This window comes from Stegodyphus dumicola, chromosome X1 (genome assembly GCF_044657685.1).
Source record: "Stegodyphus dumicola isolate Sdum_Otavi_A_Nest chromosome X1, ASM4465768v1".
Taxonomy (NCBI): domain Eukaryota; kingdom Metazoa; phylum Arthropoda; class Arachnida; order Araneae; family Eresidae; genus Stegodyphus; species Stegodyphus dumicola.
Window position 1 is genome coordinate 245,873,776 of NC_140780.1, and position 26,636 is coordinate 245,900,411.

Consider the following 26,636-nt stretch of genomic DNA (forward strand, 5'->3'; position numbering starts at 1 on the left):
AGCACCAAGGAAATCTGGAAATTACTCACTGGCCTCATGCCATTGTTAAACGAATGGACAAAAATTTTATTATTGAGATAAATGATAAAAAGATTACAGTTTCAGTTGATCACTTAAAACCAGCATATATATTTTCAGAACATATAGATACACCTTTAATTCCTCAGATTCCACATCAGAAAGTCTGTGGAGACTCAAACATTGCTTCAAAACAAGTAATTACTTGTAGTGGACGTCATGTTCATTTTCCCAAAAAACTTATCACTGTAATATAATTGAATACTTTTTCTCTTGTGGTTTGCTGCAAAAGTTACAGTATATAAATACTTTGATTAATTTCTTTTGCATGCATTTGAGAGTTGCTTAAAACTCTTATTTCATTAACTCTCCATTATTTTTTTTAAATTATGAAATGCATTGTACTGTTATATATTTCATTTAGAATTTAAGTATATTATTACTTGTATATCACTGTTCGTATTTTTGTATTTCTTGTGTTTTCTATGTACATTTTAAAGTATAACTTTTATTTGAATGTGTATATCTTAAATTGGAATTTTGCAATCAACCCCTTTTATGTCGTGACTGTGTCACTGGGGGATACTCTGTGGCATATTCTGCTGTGCACATCACCAGCTGATGTAATGTTGTTTTCGTAATAATTGCAGGCAGGACCAGCGAACTTACTTACATTTGCCCTTATCTCGAGTGCAAGGAATGGTTGAGTATTCGTGTAGAAGTTTTTCTGTTTTAATGAATAGTTGTGTTAATAAAGTTTTGCTTTTGCGATGTGGAGTCATATCTTTGAAGAATACTCACTGAGCCATATCCTTCACACCTAAAGTAGTGTCAGTGGATGAGGAATAAGCAGTAGGAGATTCATTAAAACATTCAAGGAAGTTGTTCATAAGTCTCTTGTGACAGGTTTAGAGAAAATCTAGAAACTGAGAAATTGTAGGAACAGAGAACAGTTTTTGAACTTATTTTAATAAGCTTCTATTCAATCGTAGGCTTCATATTGTGCACAATATGCTTACTAGTTTGAAAAATTACTTTCAGAATTCATGACTATCATAAAACGTTCATAGAAATTAAATATTTAAAAAATAGCCTGTTAATCAGCTGGTGGCAGTAAATTAGTAAATGGATTATAAATTATTTTTCTTGAATGCAGACCTTTCCGCTGAAATACGCGGAAAATTCAAAATGGAGCTGTAAAACTGTCTAGCTCTATATCGAGAAATTTAAAATGACCCGGTAAGAACTAGTAAGCAAAGTAAAATTACAAATTTTTTAAAGAGGGACTTAAATGCCAGAATTTTAAATGAAGAAAGAAATTCTGAAAGTGAAAGCAATCTCAGTCCACCGTAAAAACGTCCTCTGTTGTTGATTATACTGAGCAATGACAATGAAGAAATTTATTAAACTAAAGTCGCGTGAAATTATAATATGTAATATTTTTGGTTTTATGTTGTACATACATATATATATATAAGAAAATAAAAAGATTATGTTAAAGATTAAATTAGAAACCTAAATTTCCCTTCTCTATTCTAAAAATAGTAACCCCTCTCTGCACTGCGTCATTTCGAGACTGTTCTATGTCGTATGATTCTTACGTAATTATGATGATGTAAATGGGATTTAACCATCCAATAGTAATTTTAGAGCAATATTAAATTCCTAATCAGAATGCTTCAAGAACCAAAACTAACTCAGTGACTAAAACTAACTGACTAACTAAACTAACCAAAACTAACTGACTTGAGATTTCATCCTGAACATTACGCACTTGCTTTCCATGCTTTAGCCTAGCTACACTGTTGTGTGTCTGCTCTGCTTTCTTGCTACAAAATTATCAAAAACGTAAGCCTTTTGGCACAGGCACATTTAATGTGCCGACTTGTGTGTAACTGCAACATGTTGCTGAGCTGAAAATAAGTCTGAAGATTTAATCTGCCTTTGCCTCCAATTTCTTAGTCATGGTGGATCAACATTTCTCTGCAATCAAAATTCCTGCTCCTGAATATACTCGTATTACAACTGTGCTCTTCAGTTACTTCTGAGTTTTTTTATATTACATATATATTTTTAATAAAAATTAAGTTGTTTATGTATAATTAAAAAAATATTTGTTTTTTTAATAAGTTTTCGGAACGTAATCCCCCTTTTTATACTAGCTCTGGGTCTCAAACAACACAGTTTCGCACAACACAGCATTTTCTAGGAACCTATCTACTGTGTTATACGAGGGTTACGTATACTTGCATCTTTTTTTATTATGCTTTTGCTCTAAACATTAAATTTTGTATTTTAATTTTTTCTTTTATTCTTTATTTTGTGAAAGTAAACAGTTTTTACACAGCAAAACATGCACTTATTTTCCCCCTAATATATCGCATAACTACACGCGTCTGTGTAAAAAATGGTGGCACTGGAAAGTAAATCTTGTACATTTTCTGCAGCAGTAAAGGGGTTAAACTGTTCAAGATAAACATTAAACCTGTCATGCCGAGACAGAAATTGCGTAATATTAAAATTGAGTAATAAATACTTATTTTTTCAATCCTTCAAAGATAGTTGGAAAGAACTTTCTTGTAATATCTCCCTATCAGAAGTGATATAGTCATAATTCCATTGCTCAATCATTTTGCTTTAAACAGTTTTTTAAAATACAGTTTTGGAATATTTGCTTCAACATTAATATAATTTTAATTGCATTCGTAACAAGGCAATCGGCTCTCTGGTTTCCATAAATCCTGGTATGATCATTAACAAATGTAAAAAACACTGAAACACCCTTCTTCAGTAGATCCCCAAGGGACTGCTATATATTAACAATAATATCATTGCATGATGAGATATTTTTAGGGACTCGAGGGAGGTGAGAGAATCTGTGCAGATTAAATAGCTGAAAACATGTCCATCCTGATTTAGTATCTACTTAATTGTAAGGTTATAAGGTATTTCTTCCGCCTTCTTAGCATGCCTTTGAGGTGTAATGGTCAGCACACTCGACGCATATTTGAGCGGTCTGTGGTTCAAGGGTATTGCTCATTTTTCATGTCTCCTGCTTCAAAATGACCGAATGTCTTTACAGTGGCGCCTGAACTAAAAGGTGGTGAAAGAAGATTCTTCACCACCAGAATTTGGCACTTGGGTACCCTAATCCCTAGTCACCCTTTAAAAGGGAGAGTATATAAGATATTTCTCCCACCTTCATAGCATGCCTTCGTGGTGTAATGGCCAGCACACTCGGCATGTATTTGAGAGCTCCGAGGTTCGAGTCCCGGCGAGGGCATTGCTCATTTTTCATCTCTACTGCTTAAAGAAAATACCTCTGTATCAGCCTTGTCTCTGCAAGGTTAATATGGAGAAGCTCAAAAATATAAACAATACATTCATTTCTAATGCAAAATTGGTGGTACTCAATTTCAACACTATTCTCAAAGATGACCTAAGCCAGACCAACTCTGCCATCAATTCTACTACCATCCATGTAGCAAACAATTAAGAAAGCGTTTTCATCTGTGGTCATCAAATAATGATGACACACAAAAAATAAAACAGTATTGATACTAATGGAACAATTTTATTACAATAAATATTTATAATTATTTACTCCTTCCGAGGGCTTTAACATATGTTAAATCCATCCATCAACTTACGTTTTTATAAACAATGTTTTTTTTTCTTGAATATTGTCACCATAAAAACCATTTGAAATTAAAATTACGATAATGATATTTTAATTCATTGTTTTTAATATTACTTTTAGATAAAATTATTAATGTTCAAATAGTTGGTGCATTTTCTTCCTTTGCTTTCAGCATATCCTCTTTAATATGGAGAAAGTCTTCTTTTTTTTTTTTTTTTAGGATAAAGGCTGGTTTTTATCTATGAATTGTTATATTGACTTTTTTTCCCTTTTCCTTTTATTTTAATAGTGGAATATTTTGCTGTCCATTCAGTCACAATAAATGGTCCTTCATAAGGAGGTTCGAGTGAGTGACTTACTTTGTGTTCTCTCAGAAACACCGAGTGAGTGACTCCTTATTCACTTCTCTTTTGTTAAACCCTTAACGGTTTTTTTCGATTCTCTTCAGCCATCGCTTCTTCTTAATTACTTCAGTTTTCTTAACGAAGTTGTGGAGGTAATTGCATTAATTTGCAAAGGTACTCCGGAAAATATCGCCTTGGGCCGAGTGAGTGACTTACTCTGTGTTCTCTCAGAAACACGCAAGAGCATGTTTTTAAGTCCTCATGAACGAAAACATTTCGTGAGGTTTTGTGATGTGATGGTCGTGGTCTGATGAATTCCATTTTAAGATTATTTACGAATGCTTCTGGTGTTGTATGAATAGAAGTTTCTGTTAAAAATTAACCAGGGAGTTTTATAGGTTGTCCATAAACCATTTCTGCTATTGTATGATTAGTATCTTCTTGTATTGCAGATTGTAATCTTAAGAGGACAGTTGGTTCACTCCAGGCTAGGCTTTTGTGGCTTTTATGGCTTTTAATGCTGCTTTGAGTGACCTGTCATTGTATTTTGCCATTGCACTGTAGATGGTAGGCTGTTATATGATTATGCTTGATACCACAGATTCGTGATGAGTTCTTAAATCTTCTGGACGAAAATTGTGCTCCAGGGTCTGTTACTATTTTATAGTGTGTTCCAAATCTTGTAATCCAACTGTTGTAGAAAGCTTTGGTGATGGTTATATTACTTAATGGAATTATTTCAACATTTCCATTTTATTATGTCGATATGAATTTTTTTAAATCCTTTAGTAGGTTCTTGATATTTTCTGAAAATTCATTTTGTGTGGTGAGAAACTTTGTTTTTCTGACAGGAAATACATGCTCGAGCCATTGTTATATGTCTTTTTTTATGTTCGTCCGAATTGAATTTTGAAGTTGTAAGCTTTACTGATGATTATGGATGTGAAAATCCGTGAAGGTGAATAAGTATTTTCTTTCGATATTTCTTTGGTATGTACGGCCTAATGATTGTGGCTGAAGTGTCTCACCATAAATTTTTTCCTGAATATTGTTGAAATTTTAATGAAGTTGAATTTTGTAAATATTTGAATTTTTAACTATTAGTTTGGCTTTCTGCTATTTCATCATAATTAATTTATGTTATTTCTTCTATTCTTGATAATGTGTTAGTTATATTATTTTCACCTTTAATATTAACTAAATAAACTGTGACTGTGAAATATATTGTAATTGTTTGCATTGTCTGAGTAAAGCTTTGTCTGGATTTTGTTGAAAGGTGTGATTGGTAAAATTTCTTCCTTCTAAAAGATGTTTAAAATGTTTTATAGACATGTAAATTCCAAGTAATTCACGATAATACGTGTTATAATTTTGTTGTGCAGTATTGAGTTTTTTTAGAAAAGAATGCTATTGGCTTGCATCCATTTTTGTCGTAATTTTGTAAAACTGATCCAATAGCTGAATCTGAATCATCTGTAAACAGTGCTAGAGGTAATTCAGAATTCGGGTCGAATAGCAATGCAGGAATCGCAAGATCTTGCTTACATTATGCAAATTCCTTTAATTCCTCTTATGTCTATTGAATTTTTCTTTTGTCTTTTTTTCTTTGAACCTTTCAGATAGTCATGTAAAATAGCTTGGTTTTTGCAGCATCTTTTAAGTAATTACGAGAAAAGTTTATCATGGCAAGAAATGTTCATAGTTTATGGTTGGCTTTGGTTGTTTAGTAATTCATTGTAGCTTCTACTTTTTGAGGTAATGGATGAAAAGCTTCGGGTATAATCAAATACCCTAAAAATTCTACATTTTGTTCCTCAAAAGTTTATTTTGACAAGTTTATTCTTAAGCCATATTTGTTTAGTCATTCAGAAACTAGATTGAGATGTTTCTTATGCTGTTCATCATTAGGTGATGCTATCAGTACGTCATCTAAATAAGCAAGGATGAAATTTAAATCTCTAAAAATGTCATGGATGAATCTTTGAAATGTTGAAGGTGCATTTTTCAAACCAAAACTCATAACATTAAATTCATACAAGCCAAATGCGGTTATTATTGCAGTCTTACCTTTATCCTCTTCTGCTACTGGTATTTGATAATAAGCTTTAAAGAGATAATTTTAGAAAACAATTTGGCATCTTTTTAATGCGGTGAAAATCTTCAATTCTTGATATCTGGTATATATCAGGCACTGTCTGGGATTTTTAATTTCCTTATAATCTCTGTGTGGACAATATGGGCCGACATTTTTCATCACCATATGACCATTGTGAGTTAGAAGGATGAATTATTTCATTATCCAACATGAATTTAAATTCTTTCTTAGTTATTTCTAGGTGTTTTGGGTCAAGTTGGCGAGCTTTTAAATGCACAGGTTGACCTTCAGTTACTATACAGTGTTTGACGTCATGCTTTGTATTTGAAACTAGTAAATTTGTCTTAATTATGTCAGGATATTTAGAAAACAGATTTGAATATTTTTATTTGACTTGTTTAATGTGCGTATACTATTACTTAAAGATATTGAAGAAATGTCTCCTATTTAATGCAAAACTTTGTTTCTCTATCAATTAATTGTTGTTCTTTCAGATCAGTAAGTAAATTGAATTTCTTCAAAAAATCTGCTCTGAATATTCCTTTGCTTACTTTTGCTTTTATAAAGGGAAACAGGAAATCTTTTTGTAATTCTAAGTCAAGATTCAGAATTTCAATTCTATATGTTTCAATTTCTGAACCATTTGTGGCATATAATTTAAAGTCAAAAGTTTTATCTGTAGGTGAAGCCGGAATTATAGTGACATTGGCCCCATTATCAACGAGGAATGGCAAATTTGATTTTTTTTTCCTTTTATAAATAAACAAAATTTGCAACAATCCTTTATGTTTGCAGTAGAGCTTGTTGCCAAATCTACTGCAACATCTAGTTTTCCTGATTTTTGTTTATTTATTTATTTTTTCCATTGACATGGTGCTTGACATTTTTATGGTTTGCATTTATTTCCAAATTAAAAATGAAAATGACAGTATTTTCCATTAGCATTGTAGGGGGTTCTAGATCGACTACTTGAGCGAGGGTTATTATATTTTGCTCTTGATCTGACATTTTTTTCAACACTTAATTTTGCCATTTGTTATTCCAAAAATTGAATTCTGTTCAACAGTTCATGTGTTGCTTTGCTGATTTGGACAGTTTCCTTTGTGGGCTTATTATGCACATCAAATATTTCTGTATAATTCGTATTGTTTATTTTATCTGCCATTATAGTAAGTTTTGAAATATCTTCTTTGCTTACTAACAGTATGTTTTTCATTTTTTTTGCTTACTTTAAATTTTAAAATTAACCTTCCAATAATTTTTATCTTTGCATTTTTAGTTAAACTTCCTATAATTTTTCTTCATATTGTTCCTGGTAATTTTTCAAGCCACGACATTTTAATCAGATTTTCTGATATGTGATTGTAGCAAGGGATGTTAATTTTTGCAAAAGTTGGCTTGGTTTCAAGTTTCCGAGCTAAATGCCAGTAATTAATTTCTGCATTCGAACATCAGCTTTTATACCCAAAATTTTAAATTATGCTTAAGTTTGAAAAAAACCAGGGTGCAGGTTTATCGATCCAGAAAGGAGGAATTTTAATGCTTACCTTGTTTTAGTTCAGGTGATACATTTGTTAAACCTTCAGTTTCATCTGTTTTCGGCATCTTTTGTGTTTGTTCACTGGGTCACCAATTTTGTGGTCACCAAATAAAGATGACACACAAGAAATAAAACAATGTTGTTACTAATGGAAAATTTTATTACAATAAATATTTACAATTATTTACTCCTTCTGAGGACTTGAACAGATGTTAAATCTGTCCATCAACTTTCATTTTTATAAACACTTTTTTTTAAGGAAAATTGTAACCATAGCAACAGTTTGAAATTAAAATTACAATAATGATATTTTCAGCGAGTTTACTTAAATTTTAATTTGTTGTTTTTAATATTACTGTTAGATAAAATAATTAATATTTAAATATCTTTAGGGTTCTTAATCCGTTTGTACTCCTACTCATCAATATCCGTACTATCCAAAATTTGTGCTGGTTGTTGTACAGATGGGTGAAGAAGAGCAGACAAGGAAGGACATTAGATAATCAAAGTGAAAACTAAAGAAATTAGAAAGGCTATAGTTGTAACCTATATAATGCTAGGTCAACATATCCAACAAGGAAAATCCAGCAGTAGTGAAAACAAATTATAACTAATAGTTCAGTAACCCTTAAAACATGTAACAGAATTCACCTTTGGACTTGAAGCAGATGTTTAGAATTAATCTTCCTTTTTAGAGACAGTCCCCAAGCTCTACAGCCATATAAAATAAATGGAACAATACCTTGTTCATAAATAGTTGCGCTAGCATTGGATTTAACATGAAAACTATTGCATGCAATTCGATTTAGTCCACCCTGAAGTCTCTCACATTTATTAGAAATGTAGGTAATGTGCCTTCTCCAACTAAATTTTCTATCAAACAGAACACCTAAATGTTTAATTTCATTCATCTTCTCAAGGGAATTATAATTTAAAATCAATTGATATCTATCATAAGTAATATTACTTCTACCAATAAACATCATCTGAGATTTTGCATGGTTAAATTTTAGCTTAAAATTTATTGACCACTGACAAATGAAAGTTAAAATATTTTGAGCTGGATAAAAAACAGTGCGCATATCCTTTCCTTGAACAGAAATCATCTGCAAATGCAATAACTTCACAATTGATAAACTCAGCAAATTTCTGCAGAAGATCAGTGATAATAATAATCCAAAACTTGAGACCAGAAACAGATCCTTTTGGACATCCCTTTTGAGGTCAGATAATTCTTGAGGTGGCATTTAGAAAAAGCTGGACAGTCCTATCCTAATCAAATCAGCAACAACATTAAGCACATTATGAGGTACTTTCATTTCCTTCAATAAATTAAAAATGGCAGGCCACCATACATTATCAAAAGCTCCTGCAATATCAAGAGAAATTTGAATAATATATAAACCTCTCATCTTGTCCCTCTATACGATGTAGTTTAGATGCAGAAGTGCATCTTCAGTACATCTTTAAGCAGTGAAACCATATTGGTCAGCACTAAGGAGATTTTCTTTATGTGCATCATGTAATTCTGTTTGTAATTAATTTTTCTAAACATTTAACCAGGGAAGAAAGAAAACAGATACACCTTAGGTTATTCACATGTGGAACACTAAAATGCTCCCCCTTGGGTATCGGAATGCCAAGGGTGTTCTTCCAAGTTCGCAGAAAAGCACCAAGTCTCAAACATGCATTGAATAATCTGAAAATGATGAAAATATCTTATAGTTTCACTGGGAATAGAATCCGGGCCATGAGCTTTAACAAACTTTAAAATTCCAAATTACATAGTCAACCTCACCGGGCAGAAAGGAAGGATTCATATGTTTGAGGAATGGTTTTAGAAAGTCTGTATAGTAATGCAACAAACTGTTTTATTTCTGCACATTTTCAGATGGTTTAGCAGATACTTTTTTTTTTCTTTTTTGGACAAGGGTTGCATGTAAGTAGACTTTCCTTCATAAAAGAGTTATTACCAGTATGATAATGAAATTAAATAGAAAGCTATGAAATTTGTAAATGAAAAATAATAGCTTGCAAATTATAAAAAAAGAATATTAAATTATATAATCTAATAATTTTTAATAATATTAATAAAATATGAAAGTAATGATTTAAAAGTAAGTAATGAAGTTTATAGATAAAAGGCCTCAGGATCATATTTCATCTGGTTCTTTTTAGGAAACAAATGCTGTTCATATGAATGTTGGGCAAGGATCTTATCTAGAAATTACGGTGCCATGGCGTATAACTGAAGAAGGTTATTCTACTAGAATAAACGGCCAACTGTTACATCTTGAAGCTTCAACAAGTTTGCAATATCGATCATTAGTAGAAAGTGAAACACTTGAGGTATCTTTTTCTATTCTAATTCATGAATAAGAATTATGAATATTTTGGTTTAAAAATTGATGTGGAAATACAAATATTTAATCAGCACAAAAAATTTTCTGATGCAAAAACATGAAATTAAATGAAAAGGAACGATTTAAGTATTAAAAAGTTTACCTTTTAAGAATTATTTAGAACTTAGAATTTGAATAAATAAATATTTGATGTAATGTTATATTTAGAAATTGAGAAAGTAAAGATGAGGAGTAACAGCTTCTGTATTCAGGTTATTCTCTCTCTTCTATCTAGTATATACGTAACATCATGGACTGACTTGCTATTCAGAATACTCTCTCTCTCTCTCTCTCTATATATATATATGGTGGTATTATTTTTTAATGTTATTGACTAATTCAGTAGTCACTAATATTTGAATCCATTTTACCCACAGTTTCTCATTCTTTAACCTTGGAAGCAACTTAAATTTGTGCAGCCTCTCGTGCATGTTGTTATAATAAATGAGTGCTTTGGAGCACACACATAACTTGGAAGTTCTCAGCTAAAAGGATTTAAAATTTTTAACTCAAACTGCTAGTTTAGTCATCTTAGATAGGCTAAGTAGGTGAGCCGGCAGCTGCTTATTTATAACAATGTTGTGTGTGAAAGGTTGAGCAAGAAATGCTTAAAAAAATTTAAGACTGCAAAACATTTAACAAAATCCATTTCAATAAAATTTGTATCATTATCAACATTAAAAAAATCATGCATTATATCTTTTATATTTAATTTGTGCTATCACATTAAAGTATATCAATAATCAGGCTGCCATACCAGCATCATGCAGTTACAACAAATTTAAATGCTATTCTTCAGAATTTTTTTTTTTTGGCAAGATGACAAGGTTAACAATAATTTGTCTAATTTTATTTTGACAATGAAGCAGGGTATTAAATTCTATGTGTAGGAACTATGGTTTGCATATGCCTGCATTTGAACTGCATGTACCTGAAATTTGCATATATATGAGCTCATAGGCATTTTGAATCACTGTGAACGAATGCAAATATGAGTTCATAATATTTAAAGGGTTTAAAAATTTTATTTCTTAATCCCGCCTTTAATCACAGATTTCGTTGATAGAAGATTGCATTCTTTTTTGATTAGTTATGTGTTTTATTTTGCATATTTAAGTGACATATTTTCGGCATACATTGAAGAATATTTTTGTTCCTTTAAGTAAAAGAACTCTTGCATTTGTCAACTTTAAATTCTGAATTTTTATACAAAACCAGCATTAAGTCTAATTTTAAATTTGGAATAATTCTCATCCATATATTTCTGTTACTTATTTTGTTACCTTTAAAATTTTCTTTTGTTCTTCGAATAATTTGCATGTATTAAACTTGTGATATTTTTATTATTTGATTTTGCAACTTAGAAGATTTACAATTTTGCTATAAATATATTTGGGAAACCAGTTTTTTTTTTTAATCACCATCTTTGATTTTCAGGGTACCAGATTTGGTTTTTTAGCTTCAGTTAATGTTCTGTACTTTTCCCCTTTAGATTTCCTGATATCATATGCAATGCTTCTGCTCTTTAATTTCATAATACATGTTGGCAGTTTCAATTCTGCCAGCATAAAATAATGATCCAAAGCTATGTTTGCTTACCTTCTCATGTCAGTGATTTTGTGAAAATATTGCAAATGTCTATAAGATTTGCCTCCCTTCCAAGAATGCCCATAAGTGTGTGTATAAGAAAGTAAAGTATTCTTTTAATGTAGTCTGTAAAATTCTATACAACTTATTACTTAACTAGTACTGTCACTTCAGTTATCACCTCAGCAATAACAACCTGACATTTTCATTTTTATTAGTTTAAACACGCATGAAATTTATGCTGTATTCTTTTTTATTCTGAGAAAAATGGCCAATGTATCTCTCAGACTATAGTTAACAATTTGAACAACATAGTTGGTGAACTGTTGTTAGCACATGAAATGTGTTGTCAAAAGTGTGATATTTTGATAATGTCCAAATTATCATTTGGCCATAACAACACAAATTGTTTCTCATTTCGCACTATAATTTTATAAAGAAGATTGTTAACAAATGAATCTTTCAATGTTGATCACTGATTCATCCAAATATGCATATTACAGACGAGGAACTGCAAAACTTGGAGAGAGCTTGTTTTTTTTACACAACAAACACTGCACTTAAAATTAAGCAATTCTCTGAAAAGTTATAAATATGTCATTCCAGCAGCAGTCTCAGGTATAAATGAATTGAAAGGGTGAAACAAATTGGGTATGTATGTGCATATACAGGATGATAAAAATCAGAATGAGAAAATTAATTTGGTTTAGCAAGTGTTGTATTTTTCCTGACAATGAACCTTATTGCTAGTAACTAAAATAATTCACCATTCTAATATTGATTTCCATGTGCTTCAGTTTGCATTTTCATCTTTAGCCGACAATTTATTTTAACATTTATATGTCCCATTAAAATCTTCATGTTATGTTTGGGCACTGCATTAAACATTTTCACAACTGATCCTAAAATATTTCCTTCTCTTGTATATTTGCATCATTTATATGTGCACAATTTGTATTATAGCACTTTTACATATAAGGTGTAAATAAGTCTCTTTCCAATAACGTTGTTTCAAGTTTCAGCATGCATGTGTTCATTTAAGATGTGTGGCTTTTTCTTTTCATCACTGCATGTATACACATATGCTCTTCTAAATTAATTGAAAGAAAATTGTCTTCTGTCATTATTAAGTGAGATGCAGTTGTGTAAACATGGCTACAAGTTCATTTAGGACATACTACTTTGTAGAAATTCTAACAAGAAGGAAATGCAACAGAGGCATATCGAAATATAGTGAAAGTTTTTGCTGGAGATGCAGCTATGAATAGATGTGATCAATGATCATATTATCAAAATGCTAGAGGAAGATCCTTTTTAAAAAACATTGGAGATTGTACAAAGGCTTAACTCAATAAAACGTTTTGGACTATATTCAGAAACTAGGATTGGTCAGTAAATATTCCAAAAGGATACCTCATGTACTAAGTTAGAAAAATTTCCATGAGCGAGTCATCATATGCACATCTCTGCCTGCTCAGAACAAAAATGAACGCTTCTTAGACTGGCTGATAACTCATGACAAAAAGTGGATTATCTACAAAAACACGGTTTTTAGAGGAGCATGCTATGAGTGCAGACAACCTGCTCTATCTAACTCTAAACTGATCTTGAGTCCGAATAAGAGAATGCTGTCTGTATAGGGGATGCCCAAGGACAAATTCATTACAAGCTTCTGAAATGTGATGAAAAGCTGAATTTCAAGAGATACTGTCAGCAAATAGATGATTTAAGTCAAAGAAAAGAGGCTGCTGATGTTCAATTGGAAGCACATCATAACTGCATCATCATGCCAGACTGCATGTTGCTTTGGTGACTCATTAGAAAATTTTATGTCTAAGCTGAAAAATTCACCACATCCACTACACTCTCCAGACTTAGCACCCTCTGATTATTACTTTTTTCTCCCTTTGCAAAACTTTTTGAAGAGAAAAAAATTCAAAATTGAAGGAGATGTCAGCCAAGCACTGCTTAAGTTCTTTGTCTCTAAGGAGAAGACATTTTTTAAACATTGCATTTACAAATTTACCACCATACTAGCAAGATGTCATAAGTAATAATGGAAATTACATTGCACAATAAATGTTGTTAAGGCATGAAAATGTGTATTTTCTTTCACTTTTCAAACAGTTAGAATTTTCTGGTAGACCTTATATTTTGAGTTGAATCTTGCTTTAATATTATAATCTTTAATTTAGCTATGTAGTATGTGAGATGCTTTGGAAATTTAACATCTGTTTTGAGTACTTGCTTAAAACTATCTTACTACCAGTTAATTTAAATTTCTATTTCATATTATTATTATTTAGGATTATAAACATATATAGATGTATTATTATAAGTTAGAACTTTAAATTTTATTGTGAAACATAAAATATGTGCTTATAAATAAATTATTTATTAAAACCCTCTCAGCGTTACGGCTGGAAAATTCCGTACAGAAGGCTATATTCTATATTCATTATACATGAAAATTTTTGCTAGCTTTTAAATGTACCTGATTTCGGTTTGGATGTATATTGGAAGAAAAGGAATCAAGGTACAAAATAAGATAGTCATTTTTTAATTAAAATCAAGAAAACATAAACTTATTCATGACATTTTGAGGAACTTTGAAATTTCAGTGCTAAACTTGTAACGCTTGCAGGGTTAATAGTTTAAATAACATATCTAATAAATTATAACAAAAAACAATTTGAGATATTAAATTGAAATATGACATTCAATTTTCTTTGCGATTGAAGAAAAAAGTTCACTTGCAGTGTGTACTTTCTCAGTCCCACTAGAATGCAGTTATAAAGATGTTCATCTCCGAGTCTGTCTCAGTATTTGTTTTTGATCATCTTCCTTATACAAGAACTGACACATGGAATAAAACTGTGCTTTGTTTTGAGGCATTATTTGAATTAAATTCAGGTTCATTTCTTTTAAGATAAAAAGCCATTCATATTTTGAATTAAGGCAACACTTTTCCCAAATAAACTGGAATTCTCTCTGCTCTGTTTTGAAGAAAGACCATCTTTATGAAAGTATTCCACAGTTCAGACTGCTGATTAACGTTAATGAAAAAGATTAAGATTAGTTAATGGCCGGGAAAAAATTCTGACCTCTCGATTTCAATAACTTGGAAGGTATTTGCCTATGAAGAAGTAAAAGCATCGAGTCTTGTGGAGTTATTTTTGTATTCAAGGGTCTGAAAGTATTAGTGATAGAACTACAGAGGTAGGAATGCATAAACACAAAAGCACTGAAGACTAGGATTTTTATCACACCATGTCTTTTTTTATGCAATGAATGAAGATCTGAATATGAAAGTCATATCACAAAAATGATCATGATGTGATATAACTATGTGTATGAATGTTAAATGTGCAGGTAAACAAACGGTATTCAAATTTAGCAACATCATAATTTTGCAATGTTTGTGATAATGCATGAAAAATTCTCAGAACAGTTTTCAAAACACAATACTTTTCCAGAAGAGTAACTAAGTATTTATATAAATTTGGTACTGTATTAAACTCTATTGAAAGATTACACTGTTTACTGATTTATACTGTTTATTTAAAACACTTCTGAAGTGTTTCTTTTTACAGTATCCACTTTAAATTTTTACAGCGCCGATTTTCAGTTAACTATGTTTCTGTGGTTAAGCAGGTATATTCTTACATTAGCTTGGGTAATCATTTCGGTATATTTGAATCTCCCTTTTCTCTTAATAAATTTCTGAATACATTTCTTTTTTCAGTTTCTCTTTGAAACGGAGAAAACGTTCTTTCATTGGTTGATATGATCAGAATGTCATTTGTTGGGAAACACTTGTATCTTCGACGTCATTCACATAATTTTTGGTTCACTCCTGAAGATGAATATCATGTTCCTTAACTTTTTCTCTGATCTAAAAAAATCATGAAGCCATCCTTAAATTTTTTAAAAAATTTTATTTAGTTTTCTTTGTGTCTATTAAAAACATTTCAGCAGATTCAGAAAATGTCTGCAAGAAGTTTTACTTCACAGCACAAAATAGCAATCGTTTACATAACTGCAAAACATTTACAGTTGTTTTCATAAATTTATTTTTGATAATAGTCTTTTGAGTTTTTGTCTGTGCTTTTATATATATATAATTATCACAAAAAATTTTGTCTTTTTTAAGTTTAATGTTATGTATTTATAAGTTAAAATTTCTTTAAATCCTGTTTCAAACATTTAAATATCTAATTCTTGTGGAAATTTCAGCTATTCTTGTTAAATATTTTTAAATAAAATTTATGCTGCTGATTATGTATATAACATTAAGTAACTGTATTACTTGAAGCATAAAATTAACAGAATTTTTTTATAAGTATTGCTAAAAATTGGAGATGAAGATTTATATTTAAAGAAGACTGCATATATTTCATGCACTCCCTTTTTTTAATATTTATTCGCTTGAATTTTAAGTGCTCTGTGTGTATTAATATATTTTTTTGGAAAATGTTATAAAATAACATCTCTTTCAGTAATATACATGGAATCTACTAGTGGCTAAATGAACAAATGAACTTTGGTAGTCCAGCCTTGGTTTGAATTTCAGTAAATAGACTGAGTGCTTTAGCATTTTCATATGTAATCTGAATATGAATTTCCCTTAGAAAGTCTTTAAGAAAAGCATCCTTTCCTTTAGACAAGATAGCCTTTGAGTGCTTTGTCATCATTAAGGAAACAAGCTCCAATTAATATACTTCTCTTAAAGTAGTAGAAAGTTTTTATTGTGAAAAAGAAGTTTTTTATTTAGTTAAAATTATTCTTTCTTTACAGTTTGATGTGAGGGTTAAATATCCTCAAGTATGGAATGACCATCAAACATGGAACTGTAGTCTGACAGGATGTAAAGCTACTGTGCATCTAATTTATGCTCATAAGTACTTTTTTCACGGTAATTAAGACTTTTCACTCTTTCATTGATGTTTTACCTTTAATCTCTATTTTTTAATTACAATATTTCTATTGTATTCAGCACCCAATAACATGTTTATTTTCATTTATAGAGTACTTTTTGTATTTTAATCAGCCTTACATCTTTTAAATATATGGTCTAAACTATTTTGCAGCTCTTATGGAAGACTGGGCTTCTAAATCACGTCCTGATATTCTTCATTTTGTGCCTTATACATGGCATTTTAGTTTGATTTTAAAGGAGTTTGAATTAATAACTGTTGCAAATGAATATAACTGGATTGATTGCTCATCTCAGCACCAAGAAAATAGTAAGTTATGTTTCATTTTTCTTTCACAGATGGTGTTGGTGTATTTAATTATGGCAATGCACACTAGGGCTATCTGCCTAAGGGGAGGGATGCCTTTGTGGAGGACTTTCTAAGGGAAACTGGCTCGTATACATGTTACACATGGGGAAAACCACGAAAACAACCATGCAGCCAGCCCGTTCGCAGGATTCGAACCTTGGACCGAACTACCAGTGTTCAGCGACTTTACCGCTCGGCCGCTGGTGGGCCTCCTTTCACAGATGACTCACTATTATTTGGAATAAGGATTATGCTTAATAAGTGGGTGTTTTTCAGTGCTGAAGCTTGTTTACTGTACCAACAGATAATCCTGGAATCTGAATTATAGTTGAGATCGAAAGGCAAAAACATAAATATTGCATTTTTTTCCTTTGAAGAAAAACCAAGGGAGAAAAAATGTTTTTGTTGTTAACCCTTCTAAAATTAGAAGCCTCATTTTGTCTGATCTTAAGGGTTTTAAAATGAAAAAGCTCAGGATAATAAAAATTGCTTAAAAAGTAACATTTATCCTAAATGTGTTTAACTAAAATATAATTATTCTAAGGAAACAGAAGCAGATTATTTAGAAATCCAAATCGGTAAACTTAATAAAAATGTTGTCAAGACTTTTCAATTTAAATACCACAAAACTTATTAATAGACATTTTCAAAAAAAAATATTGCCAACATTATAATAAATCAAACTGCCAGAATTAAAAAAAGTCCATGTTGAAGAACTTTTAAAGAAACTCAAACTGTAAGACTTAAATGTAATAAAATCCACATAATTTTATAAAAAAGCAAGTACTAAATTACACTTGTCGATCTAGGCTTGCATGGTTAAATTGTTGATTGGCATGGTAGGCTATTCTTAAAAATATTAGGAAGTATAGACTGGATGATAAAAATTGCAGATGAATTAAGTACTTTGTTAAAAAAAAGTCTTACAATTTCATAATAAATTTGAAAAAAATGTGTTTAATAATAACTTTTGAACTTCTAGTTTTTTATTATATCTATATATGTTATTAATTTATTTTTGATAAATGAGTATGTGAGTAAATTTATTTTTGATAAATGAGTATTTGTATGTGAGAAATATATGCACTTGTTATTTATTTTTAAAATTATTTATTTATGTATTTTTATTTTTTCTTAATTTTCTGTATCCTGTATTTTAAAATTGTGTTTTATTTTTCATTTTTTAAGTTTAAATAAGTCATTTTAGTTTTATTTAAAATTTATTTAAGTTAAAATTTTAAATTAACTTATTTTGTATTTTATTTTTTATTCTTTTTGATTTGTTTTTATCTTTCTTAGTATTATTGTTTAATGTACTTATTATTTATATTTTTAATTTTTATAGTATTATTTCTTTTATTGTTATCCCCTATTATTTCCTTTCATGGTATCATACATTTTCTGTTAAAAAGACTGCAATTACTTCATTTACTAGAACTGAGTATTCTAACTGGTTTTATTAGAAAAGTAGTGTTACCAGTTATGGATGTAAGAAGTTCATAAGTAAAAATTTTTTCATCCCCCTTTTCTTACAACAGTTGTTATAATTTTATTAATTTTAGTAGGTTACTTTATGTACACAAATATTAAATTTATTTGATTAATTGTTGTTAAATCCTATTTGCTTATTATATAATTATATATTAAATTATATTATAAACAATTAGGCGTAAGTTGTTTTTTTCTGTATTGGATGCTGTTGAATGATTATTAGATTCGTAAAATAACTTAAACTGACTGATTTCAAAAAATTGTCTGATTAAAATTTTTTTAGTATTAATTTATTTTTCTAATAAATAAGAAATTTTTATTAGTTACTGATTGCTCTGTTGTCAAACTTTTCTGCATTCCTCTATTTTATAAGTTTTATATTGCAAACTTTTCATACATTAAAATTATTTTTTAAAATGCATTCTTTTTATACTTATAACTTTATTTTCATTTTCTTAAATTTAGGCTGTTTTGCTTGGGATGATTAATGCACAGTTTTCTCAATTAAAATTTTTTCTTAACTTGTCTGTGTACTGAAGCTCTTGGTTGTGCATTTATTAGCTCAGAAGCAGGCTAATTTTCTTTTGCATTTTTTGAGACACCAACCTCCTGAAAAAGATGTCCTAAGAAATGTAAAACCTGTTTGCTTTTAATTTAGTTTTTCCGCTGTTTGGTTTGTTGGATAATTTTAAAATTCACTAATTTTTGTTAAAATTTAATTTAGCAAACAAAATTTGTTTTTAATTATTTTGTTTCCCACTTGTGTTAATTGATGCTGTAGCTTTCGAACTGTGCAGAGGAATTCGTTTCCTAATTCATTTCTAACCAACCGAACAGAATATGATAATTGAATTTGCTTTCAATTTCTTAATATTAATTATTACAATTGAATTACTGCAGCTTAAAGCAGTTAATTTGGTTTAAAATGTATTTGAACATAATTTTCTAATTTATGCTTATATTTTATAATTCTTTAACTTAGGAAATTACATTGTATACTGTTTTTTATTTCTAGTAATATATGAAAATTATATATTGCATGCTGAAATAAACATTAATTACAGTGGATTTTTAAATAGCAGAATTCTGTAACAAAAAAATTATGCATTGAATTTCAATCAATCTAGCGATGAGACGAGGCTTGGGACTGTACAGCAGACAGCCAAGCATGAAAGGCCTATTCTTCTATTCAGAAGGATATCACAACTTAGTCGTATGTTTAAAAGATGCATATAGCCTGAGGTACCTATGTGTGTTGTCTCATACCTGCTTTTTAGGTACTTCTATAGCCAAAATTTCAAGACTCTTGTGAAGAGGTTTTCGTAAGACTTCTAAATGGAAAAAATTTTTCTGTCAGCCTCATATTTTCAAGTTCCTGACAGTACCATACCAACTTTTCATAGTAGAGCTATGCTTATATTTATTAGTTTGCCATCAAAATATGTATAAAGCTATCATGTTACTTGACTTCATATCTTATTGAAAATTACTATTTGAATTTTACCTTTCCTGAACTTGACTTGCTGAATGGTTCAACTAATGAAATGATTTCTACTTTAATCCAGAGTCCAATTTTGTAAAAAATAATTTTTGTATTATGTAATTATGGTTCTATTTATAAATCAGATGAGTCCATCCATGTAAATGTATATATTAATACAGATTGTGCTAATGTTTGATCATTTTTTATTAAATTTGAATTAAATTTAAATTAGAGTTCATTATGCCATTATTATTGTATCAGTAGGATTTATAACCTATCCTTTTTATTTTCTGTGAGTCTAATAATTCCCTTGTTTGTATTTAGAAAAATTATGTGATAACATGCTTAAAGAATATATCTTCCTGAAATCATATTAATATTTTTTCTCTCCCCTAGCTTATATCGCTGTATGTGGTGAACAATTTGAATTGTCCTTTGATTTGCCATTTAATGAGTATCTTCCTCCTACTGTTGCTCTGAAATTTTGGATTCAGGTACGAGTGCTAATATTTTAACTATGAAATTTTTCTGTGAAAAAAGATAATTTCTGAAGGACTTTTACATATTCAAGATTTAAAATGAATATTTTATGTATTTTCTCAATGGTTAAAATTTATATGTTTATATTTTCCCATTCAGAACAATTTTTTAAGTATATTTTCTGAGAAGTGAATCAAAACTTAAAATGAGTTCTTTTTTAAAGGGACTGTCTGACATATTTTAAATGTGAAAAATTCAGAAGCAGGAGAAAGGTGGTTTATTTGACCTTCAGCGATGTTATAAAAAGTAGATTTTATACTCAGGAACAATTTTAATCCCCAGTTTCTTATACATGATAGCATTTCTCAAACATTTTAACATTATCACCTATTAGTTATCATGGTCCACAAACATACAGGGTGTAGCAGCATTCATAGCATAATTTGACTTGCGTAGTACAATGATGTAGTGCATGAATGAGTGCCAGCTCATGCCGCATTCATGTACTAATGAGCTGCCATTTCGTGTGTGACAGTGATATGTGTTGATGGAGTGCACAGCATCTTGCCTTTGCTGTTGAAAGTTATTTCAAGATTAACTACTCTGTTATTGCTACACAGCGTCTATTTCAGCAACATTTCAACTTGGGATGTCATGGGAAAGTTCCAGGTGGATGGACCATGGTGAGGTGGGTAAGTGCATTTTGAACAACAGATTCTGTTTGCAGTGTCAAACCAGGAAGAAGTGAAAAAAGTGTGGGGACGCCAGAAGCCGTGGAAAATTATGGTCTCCACAAGACGGAGCGACCTCGCATACAGCCAGAATTTGCATGGATTTCTTGTGACAGACATTTCCAGGTAGAGTAATTTCCTGTTTTGATGACATTTCCTGGCCGCCCGCTCACCTGATCTTTCATGTTCCCTTTGGGCCACCTGAAGCAAGAACTTTTCCGAACACGTGCCACCACTCCTGAGTTGAAGGATTGCATCAGAACTGCCGTCAGCAGTGTCCCAGGGAATACGTTATGCCAAGTTATGGCAAGCTTCTAACGCTGCCTATGAATGAATGTGTTGTGCACAGGGGGCATCATATTCAAAAAGTAATCTATGCAATGGACAATGACTTGCACATTAGTAAATGGCACACCATTAACTATTAATTGACATAAGAGGTAATAAATAAATTACAGTTACTGCCTAATGGTGTGTTTTTAATATGCTGCTATAAACGCTGCCATACCCTGTGTAATTGCTGTGAAGAGGTGGGAAGGAGGGTAAGAATTCTAAATGAATGGTATGTAATAGTAAATTGAATAAATATATGTAATTGTTATTAACAATTAGTTCATATCTATAATTATAATTAAATATGCATATTTATCATATATTCCGTAATGTAACACGCACTTTTAATAGGAAAAAAAGATCAAAATTTGCAGGTGCACATTGCCGGATATAAAAATGTTAGATTTAAAAATAAGGAAGAAATGAGCATAAAAAAAATTATATTTCTACGTGCACCTAAGTGCTGCTTATTTAAAAGAAATGACATAGCTATGAACTTTAAAAAGTTCCGTTATCGGTTAAAATGAAAAGGTTGTCATATATGCTCCCTGTTCCTACATATAATATGCTCCGTGTTCCTATATATATATCTTCAGGCCCATCATCAAATTCTGTTTCAACTTCATTACTGTTACTCTGATCTATAAATAAGTAGTTGTTTTCCATTCCGTCTAGATTATTAGAAATACTACATTTTTAAATGACTTTTGAATTACATGAGATTTAATTTCATTCCATGCTTTTATTATCTACTCACACACTATCTCTAGACTGGCATGACCTATTTACTGCCTTTTGTAAAGGCTTTTTTCACCTTCTAACATCCACATATTTCACTGTTGTTTTAAATTTTCTGTGAATGTTTTATTGTTACACACATCTAAATGCTGAACTAATGGCGTTAATCTGCCTGAAATAATAGCCATATCTGTATCTTTCAACAAATTGTGTGTGTTGTTCATTAGTTGGGATTTGAATATGTCCCAAACTAAAAGACTTTCTGGATTCCTTAAGGCAACAACAAGATGCTTTTGCCAAACATTTCTTATCTGCAATTTCACACTGCTTTTGTCCATCCCTTCTTTCTCTTGAACCTCAATGAAAACACCTTTTGGGAAATTATGCTTTGACACTTTCTTTTAAAAATAACCAAGGGCTTTAATTTTTATGCTGTATGCTAAGCGGGAAAGTACAGTGAGGTTAGATTTTAGTTGAAAGTATAAAATAATGAGGGTGCACTTTCTGTTTTTAGAAACTATTTATTTATGATCATAGAATGTATTATATTACAGAGAACATCAATACCAGGATAGTTCTATTTTCATATATTTGTCCCAGGTGTTGCCAATTGCAAGTTACTAAATATTAAATGTTATATATTGCCATTTACAAATTATTAAATATTACATCTTCCTTATTTTTTAAAGAGTTTTAAAATTTATCTCCCTCTTTTTTTAAACAGTCTAAAATCTATCCAAATACCTGGCCGGCATTCTAATCACTCTCCCACTTCTAGTTCTTTGCTCACCGCTCCGTGTTTCTGAGTTAGAAGAGTTTGGTAGTTGATGTTCTAAACTTTGCCCTTGAGAATATCTGGAATCATATCTTTTTGCATCTGTTTTCCGTGCAATAACTCCCTTTTTATGTTCCTCTGATATTCTCTTCAACAGCTGAACTGTTATCTTTAGTGTCTCTAATGTCTTTTCTATTTCTTCTAAATACTGATCCACCTGAGCTAAGTATATATGATCTAGGCATCTTATATACGTCTTCCGCAACTACTAGTTTCCAGCGATTATATTGATATACCCTAACATAATCACCTATGCTTATGGATGGTAATGTTTTTGTATGACGATCATAATATGACTTCTGCCTAGTTCTTTCTTGTTTGATTTTTTCTTTTACGTTTTTCACAACTTGGGGTTTTAGTAATTCGGATGTAGGAAAAATTATTCTTGTTCTTCTAATCATAAGTCGTTGAGCTGAGTTAACATCTCATTAGTTGGAATGTTCCTATGAGCTAACAATACTAAATAAGGATAAGCAGGATTTGCTTGAGCTTTCTTTAACAATTTCTTCACTATTTATATGGAACACTTTGCTAATCCTTTCGATTGTGGATAATATAGACCAGGGGTGGCCAACCTGCGGCTTGCGAGCCACATGCGGCTCTTTGAAGGATTATTTGTGGCTGTCGATAAATGTACCACAGTTTCCTTTTCATTTCTGTGTTATTATAAAAAATTATTATTGTTCCATATGTGTTTCAAAATGTCTTTAAATAACAGACAACAAATATGAAAGACTAAGTGCAGCGTTGTAACAAATTTCATTTCCGTCCATCGCCTCGATTTTTTTCTCAATCCATTTGAAATTAATATAATTCAAGGTGAGTTTTCCATTTCCAATATAATTATGACCCAAAAAGCATCTGGAGAATTAGAATTAATAGAGATGCAAGAAGGTCAAGCACTACATTTAAAATATAAATCGACACCAATTACTGAATTTTGGAAATTTGTACCTGAATTGAAGTATCCTGAATTAAAAAAGCTGCTTGTCGAATTATTTCAATACTCGAAACAACGTACTTATGTGAATCATTTTATTCCACATTAAAATTCGTGAAATCCAAACACTGATCAGTATTAACTAACAGCATCTCAAAGAATTACTGAAAAGTGCTGTCACCAATTATTCACCAAATTTTAAAGAATTATCAAGAGAAGTAAAATAAATGTGTTTATTTGTTAATATTTAAATTCAGCACACATATCTTGTACTTTTGTTTATATATTTTCAATAAATATAATTTCTGTAAAAAATTTTTTAATACCTATTTTGCATACCTTTTAAATACGTATTTAATTGCGGCTTGCGAAAATTTTCAAATTTTGAAAAATGGCTCGGCCTATCAAGGAGCTTGGCCACCCTTGGTATAGATTGTTCATTATGTGTTTAAATCAGTATTTCTTTGCAAATTCTTTACTTGCAAACTGACGTCTGTTATTAGATATCTTGCAAAATGAGATTTCATGTAACTGATCACTGTCTTACTTTAAGTTTCCAGTAATTTGGAGATTTCAAAAAAGTTGGAATAATAATCTACAATTAATAAGTTTGCATCTTTGTTAATTAAGACATAAGAACATGCCGAACAAATACTAATTCAGAAATCAAACAACAAAAATCAATTTTATTTATATATATTGTTATATTTTCAAATTTTCACAGGACTAGTTTCGATGGTTTTACCGAACCACCATCATCAGCTGCAAAAACGCAAATGGAGACACAATAACATGTGGAACAGAAGTACGAGTTCAGAAGTCAAAAAACAAAAATTGCATTTTTGCAGCTGAGGATGGTGGTTCGGTAAAACCATCAAAACTAGTCCTGTGAAAATTTGAAAATATAACGCTGATTTTTTTTGTTTGATGTCTGAATTAGTAATTTTTGTTAATATCAAATAAATATGTTGCAACTTTATGCCAAGGTAAATTGGGAACTTCATGTGGTATCAGGTACTCTTATGTCATTACATATAGGAGTATTCTCCTATATGTAATGACATATTCTGCTAGTCATTACATATAGGACAATTTGAAATTTTATCTTCTAACTGCTTGTTCAAAACAAGACACATCTAGCTCATTTCTTACATTTTTTGATCCCAAAATGATCCTCATGAATTAAATTTAACATATCTTTTTGCATAGATAAAGGAATAATTACCCTTCTTTGAAAAATAAGTCATTTTCCATTGTCAACTCATCTGTATATTCCCAAAACACTTTGATTTGAGGTTCCATGTTTCTTTTCTGGCCAACTTCTCAGAATATATTTCTTTAAGCACTGTAGTATAGCATCACATCCACTTTCTCTCTTCAGCTAATAAATTTTGTCATCAGATGCTGGAATCAGCGTACAAATTTGTGTATCTTCATCATTATCTTCTTGTGTTGTATTCAAATATGCTCTACTCAAAGTGTCTGCTATTAATAAGTCTTTCCCCGTTTTGTATCATACATCTGGATCATATTTTTGTAAATTTAGCAGCATTCTTTGCAATTGCTGTTGTGTTTTAAGAAAAAGGTTTTTTAGTTATGCTTTCTAATGGTCGATGATCAGTTTCAACTGTAATACGTTTGCCATATATATATATTGATGAAATTTAGAACATCCAAAAGTAATAGCTAAAAGCTCATGTTCTATCTGAGCATAATTTTTCTGACTTTTCGTTAAGAACTCTGGAAGCATAATCAATTGCTTGATTTTCTTGCTGTAAAACAGCACCTAATCCTTCAGAACTAGCATCTACTGAAACAGTTACTTCCTTATTAACATCATCGAATTTTAATACAGGTGCTTTTACAACCAATTCTTTAAGTGTTTCGAAAGCTTTTTGATGTTTTTCAGTCCAGTGCCAGAGAACATTTTTCTCAAGTAACTATCTTAATGGTCCACTAACTGTAGTTAAGTATAAATTTGGTTAAATAATTGATCATTCCTAAAAATCTTTGTAGAGGCATTTTAACAATTGCTTCCACTTTTACATTTAGCCTTATTGAACTTCAGATTATTTTTTTGTGCTCTCTGAAGTACTTTTTTAAGTTGTAGCTCATGTTCCTTTTCACTAGATCCCCATATTAAGATATCATCTATTAAGCATTCAACACCTTCTAGACCTTCTAGTATTTGGCTTAATTTTCTTTGGCAAATTTATGGAGCTGAACATATGCTAGAAGGTAATCTTTTTAATTTGTACCTGCCAAAAAGTGTATTGAATGTACACAAACTACTACTTTCTTCGTCAAGCTAGATTTGCCAAAAAGCACTATTAGCATCTAAAACAGAAAGTATTTGCACGATTGGCATTCCAGTGACAACTTCGTGAATGGTTAACATAGGATAATGATCTCATTTTATAGCGTTATTTAAATCTCTAGGATCTAAATATATTCTTATTTTGTTAGGTTTGACCACTGTGACCATTGAATTTACCCATTCAGTTTGGTTTCTTACTTACTCAATAACATTTAAATTTTCCATTGTTTGTAATTTTTTTTCACTTTATCTCGTATAACTGTGGGTATTTTTCTTGGAGGATGAATTACTGGTGTTGCATCTTGTTTTAACTGGATTTTATATTCTCCATTCAAACAACCCAAGCCTTCAAATACATCTTTCTATTCCTCCAGTAA

General features: G+C 30.6%; 1 protein-coding gene across 5 annotated transcripts in view; it reads left to right on the top strand.

The window, feature by feature from the left end:
* The window catches only part of tweek (transmembrane protein KIAA1109 homolog tweek), a 421,377-nt gene that overhangs the window by 97,081 nt on the left and 297,660 nt on the right, over positions 1-26,636 (top strand). For all 5 annotated transcript variants that reach the window (XM_085807394.1, XM_085807390.1, XM_085807392.1 and 2 more), the window contains 4 exons: positions 9,816-9,986; positions 16,424-16,541; positions 16,717-16,872; positions 20,282-20,379. In XM_085807394.1, the coding sequence (XP_085663520.1) occupies positions 9,816-9,986; positions 16,424-16,541; positions 16,717-16,872; positions 20,282-20,379 (543 nt within the window). The remainder of the gene's footprint in view (positions 1-9,815; positions 9,987-16,423; positions 16,542-16,716; positions 16,873-20,281; positions 20,380-26,636) is intronic.